Here is a 17,099-nt window from a genome sequence, read left to right as displayed (position 1 = left end):
GAAAGTACTGCTCAGAAGCCTTCGTTTGAATGGTCACAGGACTGTCGTCCGCCTGAGTTACGAACACTGGAATCACTCTGACGAAGGGGTATCAGCTCTGGAATCTTTTCACGTTGGCCAGACTCTGTTGATAAGACCAAATATTCGAAGCCACATTAGTTGGGCAAGAGAAAGAAAACTAATAAAGTCAAAATTACGTGTAATAAAGTGGCTAAAGCCGTTAAACAGTGCTCAATACACCTTTTAAGTGTAGAGCTTTGAATAAGAAGATATAACGAAGAGACAAAATTCTCTGTTACTCCGAGTTTCGTGCTCACGCACTCATCAGACAATATTTAATGGAGAATAAACCTGTCAAGTTTTATATATACACGCGTCTATTGATTACAAAAAGCAGGGCAGTGCGGTTCTAATTACAATTAGGTGTGAGGAAAAAACTAATGGAGTGTTGTTTTTGAGTCAATTTTTCGTAAGGTAAAACTTGTTTTCGTGGCGGCACTTGGAAATCAGTTCTGATCTTTTATTTACTAGGATACTGTCGGGGTCTGCAGTAATTATCATTAGTTTCTCTGTTAAGCATAGGTCGCATCGTTTAGAGATGTTGTTGTAGGGTCTTGCACGTCTGATTATAGTCCATTTGATGTTGAAGTCCTGATTATTGTCACGTAGTTTCCAGATGTATTTGGAGAGCTCGGTGCTGTTCGTGTATTTCCTGTGTTTAAATGTCGCTTTGTGTTGTGAAAATCTTTGTTTAAACGTCCCTTCTGTCAGTCCGATATAGTTCTCGGTTGCGTTGTTTGTGGTCACTTGTGCGTTGTAGATTACACTGGAGGTCAGGCATTTGTTGTCAAGCGGGCATTGGTCTTTGTTACGGCAATTGCATTGTACTTGGGTATCTGTATTGGTGTCATTGTCGGCATTAGTTACTTTCTTGTTGTGTTTGTTGATTATCGATTTCATGTTGTCCATACAGCTGTAGCTAACTTTGGCGTTGTTCTTGTTGAAACGGTTGTGGTATTTGTGCTGTTTCGGCAAGTGCTTAGCAATAAGTTTGAGGACTACTGACGTTACCCGGGGGTTTACTTCCTTATAAGAGGCTAATGGTGATGTGCCGCTGGATGGGGTCGCATTTTGACTAGAATGGGGTGGCATTTTCAATAGAGTTACTAGAATGGGGTCGCACATTTTCAGATTTTTGGGGTGAGAAAATTCTCTTAAGTAGGGATTCAAAATGGCCTCGGTTAAAAAGTTCATAAAATTGTTGTTTATTAAATGTAACAATCACTTCGCATTACATTCCGTTCATAAATAGAAAGTGACTTGGTTGGGATCGCGAAAATTCAATTTCCCAAAAAGTGACTAAAACTGGCCACAAAATAGACTATAATGGGGGAGGGGCTCTGAGAGGCCAGCGGCACATACCCAGCAAAACTTGACCCAAGCACCCCCCCCCCCCCCCCGGGTGACGTTAGTCTTGACGTTTTTACTGAAAGGAGGGTTGTACCAGATAATATTTCTTTGTCTGTTGCGTCGAGGTCGTGCAGGTTGCTTGTCTTTGTTGTATGTCAGTCAAAATTATCAACTTGTGTTGTTGTTTTGTTTCGTTTCGTTTGTGCTTCAGTGGGGTGTTTACAAGTCAGGAATTGACAAGATGTAAACTTTTTTAGTGTTTATTAAAAACAGTCACTTTTTCATACAAAATATACTCTAACCAGGCTAAAACATTGTTTAATTTGTGAAGAAAACTTGGTAGCCGGTACACACGATCAAAAAAAAAGCAATAATCTATGCATAATGAATGGTATAGCTTGAAAATCGAAAGTGAAATATTCACTTGCAATGAAAAAACGCTAAATTTTTCGTACAATGATCTAAATTTGATGTTTGGCTTGGAGAAAAAACTTCCTGCTTCATAAGGAACTCATAATTCTTTAATATGAAACCTTTACCTTACAAATTGTCGAACACACAACCGCCTAAACCAGTTTGTATTTAAAATAAAGGGGTGTAACTAACACAGCTTAAATTGCTTACACCTCTTTCTCTTGGGAAATGTTCGTCTAAAATGAAATTTTTTTTCCCGTTGATATTTTTTTCTCGCCAAGACAAACATCCAATTTAGAAACGCCTCGGTGTGGTTTGTGTGTGTTACACGACACGTCCACGTTGAAATATACATTGTATACTTTTTGGACCCAAAAACCTTCCCTCGTGTATAATTTTCAAAACTACTGGCATGTATAGCACCACAAAAGCACAGCAAGTCCATGAACCCACGTTTAATCAAATAATAAAAAGAAGGATCAATTTTGTAGATCTCGCAGGAAAGGAAACTTTCGAAAGCTAGTAAACTGGTCTTTCAAAGACTATCGCAATTCGCAAAGCCACATTTGTTGCATTTTACCAATCAACTTGACTCTGCCAAGCGCGGGAAAAGTGTTGAGAAAAAATGTTCCCGTGTCGCTGTTTTGTTTATTCCAGTGCGACTGCTAAACAACAATCCAGGCAAACAAGATTTGTGTTAGTCATTAATTTTCGGGTTCATGGCCTCGATATGACTGCTTTTCTAAAACAGCGTAAAGAATTCATTTGTGTAAACCAAGAAATCGCAAATGGCTTAGGCACTACGTTTTCGTTTACTGAAAGGAAGATACAAACCGCTTCCTTTCTTCCTACTTGCAATATAAGCCAATCAATAAGTGGAAATACGGAATTTGAAAAGTACTATATTACACTTTAGTAACAAAAGCATACGTATACGGTAAATATGAAACCTTTGATACATAATGACGCAAAAATAGTGATTCTTTAGACCTTTACCGCCGTAAAGTGTTGATTTAGACAACGCTTCCAAAGAGCGCTGTTTTGTTGTTTATTTTTAACTCCCTCAGCTTGACAATACCTTCTTATTTCTTCTATACCTCCGATCGAGAAATGAACCTTTCCAGACAAGTCAATTTTTTTATGAAGTAGACGGCGATTCGTTGCCTGGGTAACCATTTCATTAATTAATAACAGTTTTATAGAATTATCAGTGTTGTGTGACGTATATCCCAAACAAATCCTGAAGCTTGGATGTGATTAGAGGATTATGAAAATGCGAGTTATAGTTACCCAACCAATCAAAAATCAGATGTCAGAAAATGTTTGGGATGTAAACTTTTATAAGCTGGGACATCCAGGCATTTGACCAGTGCAGTGTTTTTCACATACATTCGGAACAGTGCTGGAAATGACCCTTCGAATCACCCGACGTTACTTATGCAAACTTTTCGGTAGCTTCTGTTCACAGTTCAGTAGAAATACAAAGTACCATATTTTGACAATTTTTGTCCACGAAACCGTAGTAATCATGTTAAGCAGCTAAAGTTGACAGGTCCCTGATGTTTAGTGAATGACGCAGATTCCCGATGTTGGAGAGGATTGGTCAAGAACCATGGACGTCACCAGCAAGTTTAAAATCACAAAGTCAAAGAAAACCTAACCTACATATAAAAACATTTCAATCACCAAACAATACTTGTCAGCCATCTTTTTTCATGAAGCTAAAGTTACACTCTTTCATCGTATCTGGGGCAAACTTGTAGATCAGTCGCTGACCAGGGACTCGCTCCAGAATCTTTCGTTCGTAGTAGTACCGAAGAGCACGACTCATCTTCTCGTAATTCATGTTTCGTCGGTTCTTTCGCTGACCCCAGAGCTTAGCCACCGCACCCGAGTTCACGAGTCGGAAGATTCCTTCCTCGCGTTCGATCCACGTGATGTATCGCGGGCACGTGTCCTTGTTTTCCAGAAGTTCTTTGAGGAACTCCCACAAGTGCAAGGATCTTGTTTCTGTAAATAAAGACATACAGACATACAGTCAACTTATAGGCTTCTGGGACTTAGGGGTGTTAACGTAGCATCATCATCGTCATCATCATGATGGTGGCAGTTCCCTTTGTGTCAATTTTAATTTAAAATAAAACAAACAGAATGAAACTCTTGGTGCTAACAAAACGAATTAAGCATCTGCTGTAATCCCTAATATGTTGTAATTTATTGTAATTTGTAGTAGCTATTGTGTATTAAGTGTAAAGAGAGTAATTTCTTATGAGTCTAATAAATCCACTTGTTGTTGTTGATAATGATGAAAGCATTCTTATGAAAACAGTTTCCTTTCATACACAGTTGCCTTTACAGGGAACCACAGATTGATAACGAAATATTTCTTCTCCGTTTGAAAATATCAAAACTATCGCTTAAAGGCACGACTTGATCAAAATCCAAAATCACTTACGCTTTCTTCTCCCGACGCGGGGCTTCGCTCCTGGCGAACCTGTACCTTGAACAGACGAGGAGTCGCTTCGAATACGGTTAGCTGAGGAGATAGGAATAAACAATCGAAAATTCTATCAGGATTTCAATCCAGACTAAAACTAAAACACATTAAAATGTGACAAAATATCACATTATGGAGTAATTTTCAAGAATTCTAATGCCTGCGACAAAAAAACCCCGAGTTGGCTGTTATTTGTCTCATAAAGCGGGTGAAACACGCGAGGACCGCGCGTGAAATCCGTCTCCTTCAGAGACGTATTTCTAATTTGCTTTCTTCATGTTTTGTGCAGTCCTGTGTTTGCAAAGCAGCGATTGCGTGAGAAGCACTGACCAGTAGTTATTTAATTTATCACAAAGAAGAATTTGAGTTTTCGTTTTGTTTGTTTGTTTATTTTATTTTTTCTGAGCTCACCATCTTTAGCGTCCGCCTCTGTGCCGGAGTCTGTTGAGCTGGAACTGTTTCTCCTGCGTGTTACAGGCGAGTCGCATCCTCTCTGTGAGGGTGACCCGCCATTCATGAAGGGGGATGCCGGTGGTGATGGTGACATTCGCTCCTCTTTGTCCAAATCGCTGTCAGCACAAGACTTCGGGGAAAGGTTCCCGGGGAATGGCACTTGTGGTTCGCCTGGTGACGGTTTTAGAGGCGGAGGGACACCATTCATTGGTACCTTAGTGTGCGGAGCAAGCGTGCCCGGTTCTAGTTTGGGTTTCTTGGGCTCGGGTGGTGAACTGAGTCCGTTTTCAAAAGAACTACCAGCAGAGAAAGGTTCGTCATAAAGCCCGCCCCGCGTCACGCGTTCTTCGGGAGACAAAACGTCAAACATGGCTTCACTTTTCGCGAACAAGCTAGCTGCGAACGACAACGTCTGAAGTGGTGTCTGAGGGAAGTTCTCCATGGGACTTGTAGGAGACGGGAGGTCTGGGGATTTGATGAGCGGGGGAACCGGGGGAAGGTCGCGGTTCCGCTGTAGCTCCAGGAGGCCCCGATGGGGTTGTCGCGGATGCGGGAAACCGTTGATCGGTGGCGGAACGCAGGGAGGGAAACACCCGTTTGGCGGCCACAGACGAGAGGCGCAGAATCCATTGACTGTGGCACTCTGTTGTGCTGAATGCTGTGATGGATATCTGGGGTAATTCGGCGGGAACGCTAAAAGGAGAAACGATAAGCAGTGTTACACAAAAGTAAAACTGAATACGGGCCATCATAGGGCAACATGGATTCTGCAGTATGAAGAAACTACGAGTGTTACTGATCTCCTCGCATCCCGGAGGAGAGTGTTACTATGAACATTTGCTGTATTTTCATGACTTGCAGGTCACTTCTGGGCCTTAAAGGGTGAAATAAACTCGCTGCAAAGAGATAAACTGGGGCAAAGGTTCTTCTCCGGGGGAAGAAAACAAGATGACAGCAGTTAAATTCGAGCCATCATATTAGGACATTTTCATTATGGCGTCATTTTACTACAACTACCACAATCCTTCTGGTTTTTCTTTTCTCATGCTAATTAGAGCTATTGTTCTTTGTTGTCCACTGGGATTACAAAATTTACATTTGAAAACGAAATCGAAATGAATTCTGGTAGTTGTAGTAAAATGACGCCATCATGAAAATGGCCTATTCTGATGCACCAGCCAGCATGCAGTGCACCAACAGAGCATAAGGGACATGTTAAGCAGTTATTGCAAGGCATTTGAGCGGTGCCAAACATCTGTTTGTGATCTCGTTTGTTTTGCTGGATGTCTTGCGTACACAACGAAAAGCGAATGTCTATTTGGAATTTACAACGTGCGGGTGAATTAGCAGATTCAATAAACAGCTGCTTTCATCATGTCTGCTCTGTTTATTGTTACAGCAACAAAACAGTCTGGTGACTTCTTTTACATCAAAACACGAAGGTTCCAGAACAGTGCTCATTAAAAAAAAAAGAGGGGTGGGGGGGGGGGGAGGAGTTCTGTAAACATCAGAGACTACTTACTCGGTTGTGGCCTCGATCGTAGACCACCTCCCAGAGACACGTGATCCTTGGACGAAGCTGAAGAAAGAGAGTCAAAAGGAATATTAAGCTGACGCGTCTACGTTCGATACTGTTTATTAGTCGCACTGTAAAAGGCAGTTCCAGGTTTTGCGTCTGTGGATGATATCACGAATTGACTAAAAATTTAAAAGAAAGCTACTGAGCAGTAGTTTAAGAGAAGCTGTTTGTTACGATGTAATGCACAATAGTTCCCTTTCAAATAAAACTTAGTACGCAGTTTAGCAGCCGTGGGCGTACATAGTGATCATAATCATTGTCTGTGCATGTGAATGAACCTAAACCTTAATGTACATAGAGTTACTCAGCAGTACCTTCTTACGAGATTCTTTACGTTAAGTGTATTTTTTGAAGTGGTAAGCTGAGAAAATTTGATAAAACTACTTTTGCATCCTTAGTAATACGCTGATCAGGCCTTGCGTCGCGTGCATATAACAGCATAAATGGTAATTTTTTTCTATTATTACATAATTATTATCTCCTCAGGGGTCGGTATGAAACAAAGGAGTCTTGGAATGCGATGCCTTCATTTTTCTTTCCCATTCAATTATAACGGACAGCACAGCAGGTCGTTTGCTCGGCGAACTGTGCGCGGCTTTAGTCATGCTATTCAAAGTCATTTTTTCTGCTTAAAATTTATGTAAAGCTCCAGAAAACACCCTACTCGGGATGCTGTGCTAACCAAGTGAAAATAAGCCACATGAAGGTGAATAAGGAGCGGTAGATTAAGTCAGGAATACGAAGGAAAATGGTTTTGAGGACGCGGAAATGTTAAAAAGGTCCCGCCCCCAAATACAGAGACAAGAACACGCAAATCCGTCAGAAGATCGTTTCTTTTTGCGTTTTTAGGTTTTCGCGTAACTTCTACGACGTTCTAAAAAAAAAAGAAGCAAAACGTAAAACAAAACGGGCTACCCTCCCAACATCTAAAAACACCTGGTTGATTAAAAGGGTGGCTGTTTCAATAAGCCAAGTAATAGCTTTTTAAATTTGCGGACTTGGGCAAATTGACAACTTACCAGAGGCACTACTCGATGAGCTTATCGCTTGGTTTGATGTGTCTTTTTCGCCGCTGGCACCGTCAGCTGTAGAAAACAAACAAATAATGAAATAAACAGACCCAAGTTAGTAATAGGTTTTTACATTTACACACCAATGCATCTCTGTATGGCAAATTATCAACTTACCAAAAGAATTACTTGATGGGTTTATCGTTGAGATTGATGTGTCTTTTTCGCCACTTGCACTCTCAACTGCAAGGAACAAACACGTTTATGTTTGAAATAAGGAAATAAAATAGGTTTGAACATCATTTCACTCCTGAAAGGTCAGCATCCTTTAAGGTTAAAACAAAACTCGTTTGCGTTCAAGAAAAATCTCACGGTTCTTGATTTTTACTGCATACAAATAGTTGTAAAGAATAGTAAAGATTTTAAACAAAAATATTTCAACTATTTAGTGTTTGTTTATGGATGCGAAAAAGTGTTTTGTGGACAAACGCTTCTTTGATAATAGGGAAGTCCAATGACCCTGACATTCACGTATATTGCTCTGGACCAATCATGTGACGAGAGGTTTGTCACGCAATTAGTATTTCGTGACAAATTCCAGAGCCCAACAAACAAGCTGGTGGCTCGTTTGTCTGCCTCTCGGTCTAACATCAGCTCAAACCTTCTGTGAAGTGGCCCTGAAGGAAGCAGACATTAAATATTCGTCCATTTAACCCTTTGAAACTACCGCTTGGTTAATAACTTAAGTTGCAAATGTATATTTCGATAGCGAAAAACTCAGGATTCAAAAAGACACTTTAAAAAGACACAACTTCTTTTGGTACACTTGTTTTCACTCGCTTTGGCTTTCGTTTTTTCTCGTCGGTACAACAAACGGCAATTTCGATTCATGAATAAATGATTTGACATGCTGGAATTATCATAAAAATTATGTTAACCAAAGAATGTCTTAGTTTGAAAAATCGACAAAAAGTTGTTTAAAAAAATCTACGATTAAACATCATTTTAACATCCTGCATAACGAGTCAGTCTTTTCTCTTTCGGGTATTTTCGGGATCTAAACAAAAAGCTTAAGCAAAACGCATATACGTGCTCGATACGTGCTCAGTTTTATAACAAGGGCGGTAAGAAAGCTTTGGGAAATAATGAAATTTAATTTTTAACCCTGAATAAATGTTGCGTAATTCATGACCTGACCACCTGTCTGAAAACAGAAAGAGCCAATTTCTTGCAAAATTTATTCATGAGGGCAGAATCACATAGGTACTATTGGCAAGAGAAAGTTCAGCTCGATAAAAATATGCTGCATTTATCAGAAGGGCGTTTTGACAGTTTACATGTACCACACAATCTTCGTGCAAGGTCAATTGTCTAATTTGTGTCAACCACAGCATGCAGTCAAATTCCTCCTTAGTAAAAATAACCCCCCCCCCCTTTTTTTTTACATATAATGTGAAAAATAGCCCTAAGCTATAGAAATATACACAACTTAAAAATATATAGGAAAATAAAAAGGTATATTTGAAATAATTCTTTGTGGGCTTTTCAAGCTATAAAAATTACAAATTAACTGGGAACTCCTGCATTAACTAAAAAAAAACATAGCAAAATGAAAAAGGTATATGTTATATAATTCTTCGTCGGCTTTAAGTGAAGTAATTTAGGAGTCCTAAAAGGCCATAAAAAAAAACATTTACTAAACTGATAAAATGTACCATGGAAACTAGAAGCCCCAAAAGGGCAAGAAAAAAGCTTTGTGATGTAAACGCTAAGCCTTTTTATCCTTTGTATGACGTTTTCAAGTAGCTTTTGATATGCAAGAGCTTTGTTTAAATCTAGTTTACGCTTTGCAATGTTAGCCAGCTAATGCTATGCATTAAAATGACAAGGAATTGGAGCTAAATCTGCAATGTCTCTTTTCGAAGGTCAAGTTTTAAGTTTGTGTTTGTGGTGTATCGAGATAAATATTTTTTTTTGTCAAGAGACACAAATTTGACTTGAAAAAAAATGTCTGGAAAAATGCCATTGATGGTCATTAACAAACTTCCATCGACCAACAAAAACCTGTGACAAAATAATATCAGAGATGGAATATTAGCAATGTCCACCAACAGTAAAAATATCGTAGTGTATTTTATTTCGTTCACGAGCAAAAATCGTTAAATGTAAACTTGTAAACCGTTGTTGAGCTTGCAGAGGTACATTACATTTGCATTGAAAAGAGTTTTAAATATTTCATAACCTCAAAGTTCTCTTCCTGAATTCTGAATATTCGGACAAACAAAAACGTTGTATTTGCATGTTATCAAATATAACTGCAAAATGTGTTTTGATATCGTGCTGTATTAATACGTTGGCTTACTTGATTGTATTTTAGTTCCGTGCTTCGCAATAAAACGCTTTAAAATACTGAAACAGTATTGTGACGTTTAAGTAATAGCTTTATGTACAAAAGGAAGTGTCTCGTGTTTACGTCTCGTAAAATGAGAGTTCGTCAACTGATAATAAGAGCTCGTGAGTACAGTATTAGTTTTGCACAGCCACCTGACTCATTTGCAATCACAGACAACACCGATATCACCAATGAACGATTGTTCCTCAATTGATAAATGGTAATTTTAGCCACAAAACCTGAGAAATTCAAAGAAAGCGCTCTATTTACGTGTGTGTTTTGTGCGAAGCGATTGAGAAATGTATGCAAATGCAAGTCAGCCATTATCATGTTCTTATCGTCCCATGAATCTTTCCTGCTGAACTTTTCTAGAATTTAACCGTTAAAACTAGGAAGAAAACGCTGTCCTCGATGGCGAATGCATAACGGTATCTTCGTCTGCTGAAAATATATTGAACCTGGCTTAGTTACCTAGGAACCAGGATGAATAGCAAAGGACTGCTACATAAATAATTAGGCGAACCAGCCAAGAAAAAATTATCTCCTTTGTGGTTTCAACACAAAGAAATTATAAAATACCCTAAGCGAAAACAAGCAGAGTCAGTTAACTACGGCCATTTAACCATAATGAGCGCCTATAACTTAAAAGCAAACAAAGAGAAGTCCGCATTTAATACGCTCCCGGAAGAAGCTTCGAGAGAGCTGTTTTTGCTCCCGGAAATATTTAACCCCGTTCGCTCACTCGCTACGTGACGAAAAAAATTTTGGTTCGAATAGCGGTAATAACCAACTTACCTCTTTCGTCTCCTTCTGGTACAGCAGATTCTTCATTTTGTTCGGGGATTGAGTCTGAAAGAAATATACCAGCATTAAAACTTGACATAGTTTAGCGAAAATGATGAAATTGTTGTAGTTTCCTTGCGTGCTAGTTCATTTCAATGCCCGACTGAAACCATAGCGCCCGCAAAGCGGAAAGCAAATGAAAGCATTCGGTATAAAACCAGGCTGGACACAGTGTTACTCAAACATAACTTAAAATTAATCGCAATTAAAAAAAATTCGGCCTTTTAGGAGACTTCTACACGCCATTAAATGCAATCCACTGCGCACAGTTGCGGAAACGCGTATGAAAATATTTCGAGCTGATGATCTCCGATGGTATGATGTTTTGTCGATACAGACCGCCCGACATAGAAACCTAAAACATGGTAACACATGCAGCTCCCTAATTCATCGCTAAATTTTCATCCTAGAAGGTTATTAGCCCTTGTGAAACAATAAAAAGCTTTGTATCATTCAACTTTTCGAAGCGCTTTCCCGTACAAGCTAAAAATAGCGATAGACAGCGCTTGCTCTTCGTCTCGGCATATATGGCGCGTTTGCGGCGCGGAAACGAACAACTTGCTGGTTTCAGTTCTGCGATAACAAGACCACAGAAGGTGACCCTCTGTGGTAGAATAACAAGCGAATTTTCACGATAAACTTGGGCTCGTCAGCTGGAACTCGAATCACAAATGACCCTATGAAAACGGCAAGAACCTTCCGAGGCGAAATCGACGAGGAAGCAAAGCTTTGGTCAGTTGAAAAACACCACTAACTCACTTCTTGGCTCCCGAAATGTCATCGTAGACGCGGGCTGCAAATCGCTAAGCGAGGAATGAGCGAACAACAAGCTGTGAATTAAAATTCTAGCCTTAACACTTTCATCAAACGAAAGTAATGAACGGCGGCTAACAGTAAATATAACTTATCATAAAAGTTCAAATTATCGTAGGGCTAGTTCACGCAAACAATCCTAGCTAATACTCGCCAGATATTATCATTCATGTCGACTAGATTTACCTCTTCGCCGACGTCTTTTCTTTTTCTCCTTGCTAAATATCCGTAAAGAGCAGTAATAGGGCATTTCCAGCTTTGTACAGTTAGCGGAAAGGTCGCTTATTACTGAATCAACATGCAGGAGCAAAAGCACGGACAAACCGATAAATATGCTGTAGATTATAATCCATTTTCACAGGGGAGGGGAGGGAGAGTCAAAAACCTATTCAGACTGCCGGGTATCGCAAGCAATTATTTCAATTTTTCACGCTGAAAGCTAGAGTCTTGCCAGCACCTGTTCTGACAAAATGCGAAATATTAGCGCTTTTCGGTAAGATAAGGGAATAAAAAATTATAGAAAATAAAAATCCCCGAGTACTCCTCCCGTCTAAGCAAAATTGAGAGGTCATTTGAGATTCGAATTTCACGTTTGCTTGCTTTACGTAGTTCGCGAACGGATTATTTGCATTTTTAAATAAGCGATCTCGTAATTTGTTTCGCCCGAGTAATTCGAATTCAAAACCGAAGATTTCTTGGTAACCAAACGATTATTGCGGATCAAAATGGCAAATAGGATAAAGAAGGGCGAACTAAAACATGTCCGTGAGGGAAAAAAGCGATTCAAATGACACGAAATCCACTACACCCGGAAGTGTCACAAGGCAAAGATCTACGCGTTCTGCATCCTTGCGGAAACAAAGGAATGTTGTTCTGGTTGTTTGGTGCGGCTGAAGTTTAATTATTACACTGAATTTACAGATTCGTGGCAGCAAAGCAGGAATAGAATGTCTTCGAGAAGCCGCGAAACAGATCCATATTTCGACAGGAGTATTTTGCGAAAGACGCTGCGCTGAAACCATTGATATCTTGAAGATTGTAATTCGGCTTGGTTTGTAAATGAAATCCACTAGGGCGGGTCTTGTACTCCCACGCGCGTTTCAAGTTAAAGACGACAATGTCACGTGAGAGATTTTGCGCAGCAAGCAATCAATATACGTGCTGCAATCTTAATCGACAAGGAAATAAACCATGCGGAAACTGACACGTTTGGGCTACTCAGTAGACAGGTGCTCAAAGAACAGTCGATTTATTCACTCATCTATCTTTGTCAAACAACGATTGAGAACCCTCGTTTCAAAAAGTACGATTCTTTGTTCGATTTCAGCGCGCTTTTCCTCGCTATACTTTCGAACACTTGATCAAGGTTCAAACGTCTCTTGTCTTATCTGGAGCAGATAAAATATTCCAGAATATTTTTTTAGCCTATCTGATAACGTTTTACATTATCATTTTATAAATTTAATTTGGCAAGCCAGAGAGACCAGAGAGATAGGCTTTGACTCCGAGGCGAATCTACAAGGAAAATTACATCATTATGTTGACCAAGGAATATGCATAGCGGAAAATCGTAAACTTTGCAAGGCATTTCAAAACTATCTTATTCCTTCGTTTCCTCCGCAAATGCGACCTTTATATTACGCCAATTATTGCGTAAGATATCGAGCTCAACGCGCGCAATCGCGGGGGTTTTGGCCTCTTTCCCACTTTCGACTGACGTCACAGCCATGCAAGACATTTTTTCTCGTATTTTCCTTTGATCACCCAACACGGAGAAACAGATTTAGGAAATGTTTTAAAAATAGATGGTTTTGTGGCTAGACAACAGACAATCTTTTCCTCCACTCAAAAATCGTAAGACGTGACGCACCACGGCCATTACGCCCGCGAATGAGGAAAACTACGCGCGTATTCTCGCCACAAGCTGAAAATTGATGAAGACAGGGCGATGAACGACTCTCATTGCCTATTTGTTCACACATGCCGGTGTGCATGATATTGAAAATTAAACGCCTGACATACGCATGAGCTACTTCCTTGTGAGCCGCCATATGAAGCCATAAATAACTTAGGTCAAGTTCATCAGTAGTATCAATCTTGTCCGGACCTCCCAGCCGTGATCAGACTTTGAGTCACAGATTGTTTTGAAATGCTAGGTCATAGTTTAGACTTCTCAGTCTGTAGATGAATATTTCAAGTAAAAGCTACTGAGCAGTACTTGCCGTGAGTGCTGTTTATTATGCTGTTCATGGTGGTTCTAACTTTTGAGTTTGTGGATGAAATCCTAAAGTGTGACCATTCAAATGAAAGCTACTGAGCAGTACTTTCCTGTAGTGCTGTTTATTATGCTGTACAAGGTGGTTCTAACTTTTGAGTTTGTGGATGAAATCCTAAAGTGTGACCATTCAAATGAAAGCTACTGAGCAGTACTTTCCTGTAGTGCTGTTTATTATGCTGTTCATGGTGGTTCTAACTTTTGAGTTTGTGGATGAAATCCTAAAGTGTGACCATTCAAATGAAAGCTACTGAGCAGTACTTTCCTGTAGTGCTGTTTATTATGCTGTACAAGGTGGTTCTAACTTTTGAGTCCATGGATGAAATATCAAAGTGCGAGCATTCGCTTGAATGAAAGCTTCTGAGCAGTACTCCGGCTCCGTGATACTGTTTGTTATGCTGTTTAAATTTAATAAAAATGTTCAGTGGTACTCTCATCTTGTGATGCTGACTACTATGTTGTACAAGGTCGGTTTGTACAGTGAAAGAAAAATGTATGACCTTGCTTAAATTGCTGAAAGCTGTTCAGCAATTCCAAAAAAAAAAACTTAAACGGATAGACATTTAGACAACAGAGTATCCGGATTAAATTGCTTAGTCGACCGACAACTTCAATTTTTAATCAGTATTTGCACTGTCTTGACCAACTGTGAGGGTCACGAGCCGATTACAAGCCTTGGCCTGCCACTCTGGAAAAAAAAATGATTATATTTTAAAGATGCAATTTGACTCTCAACTGTCAAATAATGGACCCAAAATTTCGCGAGATTCAGTCGGTGACAAGCCGTTAATTTTTCGACTACAGCTTCGGTAGCAATCCCCGCAAATTTGAAAAACGCAAACCTTTTGACTACAATAGTTATCCTTACACTGTAGCAATGGATGTACGCCAAGATCACGGCATGATGCGGTTTTACAAAAAAAAAAAAAAAACTTCAAAAACTGGGCCAGTTTCATGTTCAACTCATCGCGCGAAAAAGTAGAGTCAGTTTGCGTTGAAGACGGAGCTCTCAACTGATAGCGCCTATAGACCTTTTTCATAAATGGCGGCCGATAAATTATTGTTTTGTTTTCATGAAAATTAGTCCTACTAGCCTCGTCAGCATGTGCAAAATTCAAAAGAATTTTTACTCTGAAATGAGGTTAGTAGGGCTAATTAACATATATTGAAAAGAATAATAAATCGGCCTCCATTTATGAAAAAGGTCTGTGTTCTAAAAACAAAATTTTGCTCGCAGTTTTTTGTCCTACGCGGGACGTGATGGAAAACACCGAGGAAGGCTGGAAACGAGAATCGCTATTTAGTGAGTTTTCAGCCTGGCCGGCATTGATTTTGTTGAAGATTTTCGTCCCTAATCCAAGGATTTTTTCCGTTTTCTCCAGCAGTTTGAAGTTCTTCAAGCAGTGTAATTGTTAACGCGTCGGACTCTCGATCGGAATTTCGGTGAGAAGATCGATGGGTCGGTGTTTCGAGGTCGGTTTGGTCACTGCCTTATCGCGTTGTTTCGTAAGACAAGAAAATTGCTCTAAATCGTCTCTCAACCCAGAATGTTGTCGCCGGTATTCTTTAACAAACTTGCCGAAACTCTACAGTTCAGTAGCAGCCAATCCAGGCTGATAAGTAGCACTATTCCTGTTTACTTCTAGCCGAACTTAGCTGCAAATGTAAGGACCAGCTACGCACGCGCACCAAGTTCGACGTGACCCTTAACTCGGTCTTCTTACCTCCTAAATAACCGAGGTTTCTAAATTCCAATTCAATCTCGAATTCAAGGGTAACAGGGCTTTTTTTAGCGGCAAGACTGTTAAGTTTCACTTTTGATATTTAACAAACATTTCACTCACCATTGCCCATGTTGCAACTGCAATCAATGACGGGTAACTCAACGAGAAGGTCTGAAAAAAAAAAAGAGATAAACATCATTTCTTACAGAAGAGAAATAACCTTTTGGAAAAAAAAAAAGAAAAGAAAGCCACAATGGCAAGGGGAAAATCAAACTAGTTTTTAAACAAATGTGTTTTACCTTGCTTAGCAAGCTCATCGAGGTAACTGTTTGGAAAAAGGGGATCTGAAAAAGATGCAACATGCTATGTTTATCCAAGTGATCAACTGTTTTACTTTCACCTTGGATTCACTGATTCGCATTACACTATAAGGTCTGTGAAAGAAGCAACTGGGGAAAACAGATGAAAGCTAATTTGTTCGGTTTGGCCCACTTGGATAAAGAAATTAATTTTTCGATCAAAATTCGTAAATAGGGCATGAGTTTGTCATAGGAAGGCCCGTTGACAGGTTCCAAGTGATATCTCAGTTTTCCCTACTGATTTCAGTTCCGCAGACATTTTCTGCAGTCGAACCCGGCCTTGAACCGAAAGTGAAGGGGAGTTGCCGATTGTGAAATTTTGGTCATCTTGGAAGCTCACCTCTATCTCTTTGGCTTGAGTACAAAAAAGCATAACCATGGTAAATTTGAGTCTTGCACCGTAACTAATTGCACAACATCACAGTAAAGTTTTTAAAGCTACAGTTACCTTGCCTAGCAAGAAAATCATTGATGATCGCGTCACTTGACACGTCAAATTCTCCTAAAAATAATGGAACAGAAACAGACAATGAAAATGATTTCTTGAAAAAAATTACGAATATAGTGGTATCTGTTTTATAGCGGAACGTCATACTCGCTATGAATGAATAAAACACAAGTTGATTTGCCCAGAATGATTATGATTTCCAGTGAGTTACTCAGGGGGAACCCAACGACTCGTTCCGGTGGAAAATCTGTTAAGAATACATCATGTATCCGCCTCATAAATTCTGATTAAATTAAGATGAAAACCCGGGGATGAAAACTGACTAGTGGTTTCCTTAGCGAAAGGTCACCTTAAACTTTCGTAATGCTGAAAAACTAACCCCTTTTGTTTTCGTTTAAAGAACTGGGATTTTCGGAAAGCCAACAGTACGTCGAAAATTCGGGGAATAAGATTCGGTTTCTAAAGTTTTTGCTTTAATCAGTTCTCGTTGGTTGATCCTGACTTATTCCTTGGAAGCTTCTTAGTTTGGCTAACCTACATTTGTTAAACGGTTACTTCAGCTGCCACCAAACACTGATTATAAGAGAAAATAAAGCGTTATTGTCATGAGTGTAATCACTCAATCTGCCAGAGGATGAATCACTTTAAACACAGGCAGTTCAGCATTACTGTACTCTGAGTTTTGTAGACAAAAAGTGTTCTTTCGACCCGATGATTCATGGTAAGCCAAGTTTTCAAGAAATAAAGTTAACTCACCTTCACGGAAGGTACTGATCCCTGGAAAGGAAAGAAAATGAAAAAAACGTTGGTTTTTGGCAGGATTTTTATTTAATTATATGAAAGAAAGGGAAATCAGCCGTATTGGCGAATAGACCAATATGG

At 39.6% G+C, this 17,099-nt stretch overlaps 1 protein-coding gene across 7 annotated transcripts in view; it reads right to left on the bottom strand.

The window, feature by feature from the left end:
• Nucleotides 1-1,654: 1,654 nt before the first annotated feature.
• Nucleotides 1,655-17,099, bottom strand: part of LOC146479308 (uncharacterized) — a 43,821-nt gene continuing 28,376 nt past the window's right edge. For all 7 annotated transcript variants that reach the window (XM_085110975.1, XM_085110976.1, XM_085110974.1 and 4 more), the window contains 11 exons: nt 16,974-16,994; nt 16,218-16,271; nt 15,710-15,754; nt 15,531-15,581; nt 10,551-10,604; nt 7,541-7,606; nt 7,373-7,438; nt 6,297-6,353; nt 4,733-5,467; nt 4,280-4,360; nt 1,655-3,834 (listed from right to left, as the gene is read on the bottom strand). In XM_085110975.1, the coding sequence (XP_084967101.1) occupies nt 3,524-3,834; nt 4,280-4,360; nt 4,733-5,467; nt 6,297-6,353; nt 7,373-7,438; nt 7,541-7,606; nt 10,551-10,604; nt 15,531-15,581; nt 15,710-15,754; nt 16,218-16,271; nt 16,974-16,994 (1,541 nt within the window). In that variant the 3' untranslated portion in view covers nt 1,655-3,523. The remainder of the gene's footprint in view (nt 3,835-4,279; nt 4,361-4,732; nt 5,468-6,296; nt 6,354-7,372; nt 7,439-7,540; nt 7,607-10,550; nt 10,605-15,530; nt 15,582-15,709; nt 15,755-16,217; nt 16,272-16,973; nt 16,995-17,099) is intronic.

Source organism: Pavona decussata, unplaced genomic scaffold (assembly GCF_977016875.1).
Source record: "Pavona decussata unplaced genomic scaffold, jaPavDecu1.1 SCAFFOLD_59, whole genome shotgun sequence".
In the NCBI taxonomy this organism is placed as follows: Eukaryota; Metazoa; Cnidaria; class Anthozoa; order Scleractinia; family Agariciidae; genus Pavona; species Pavona decussata.
The sequence above is the reverse complement of the archived record's forward strand: the minus strand, read 5'-3'. Positions and strand labels throughout refer to the sequence as shown.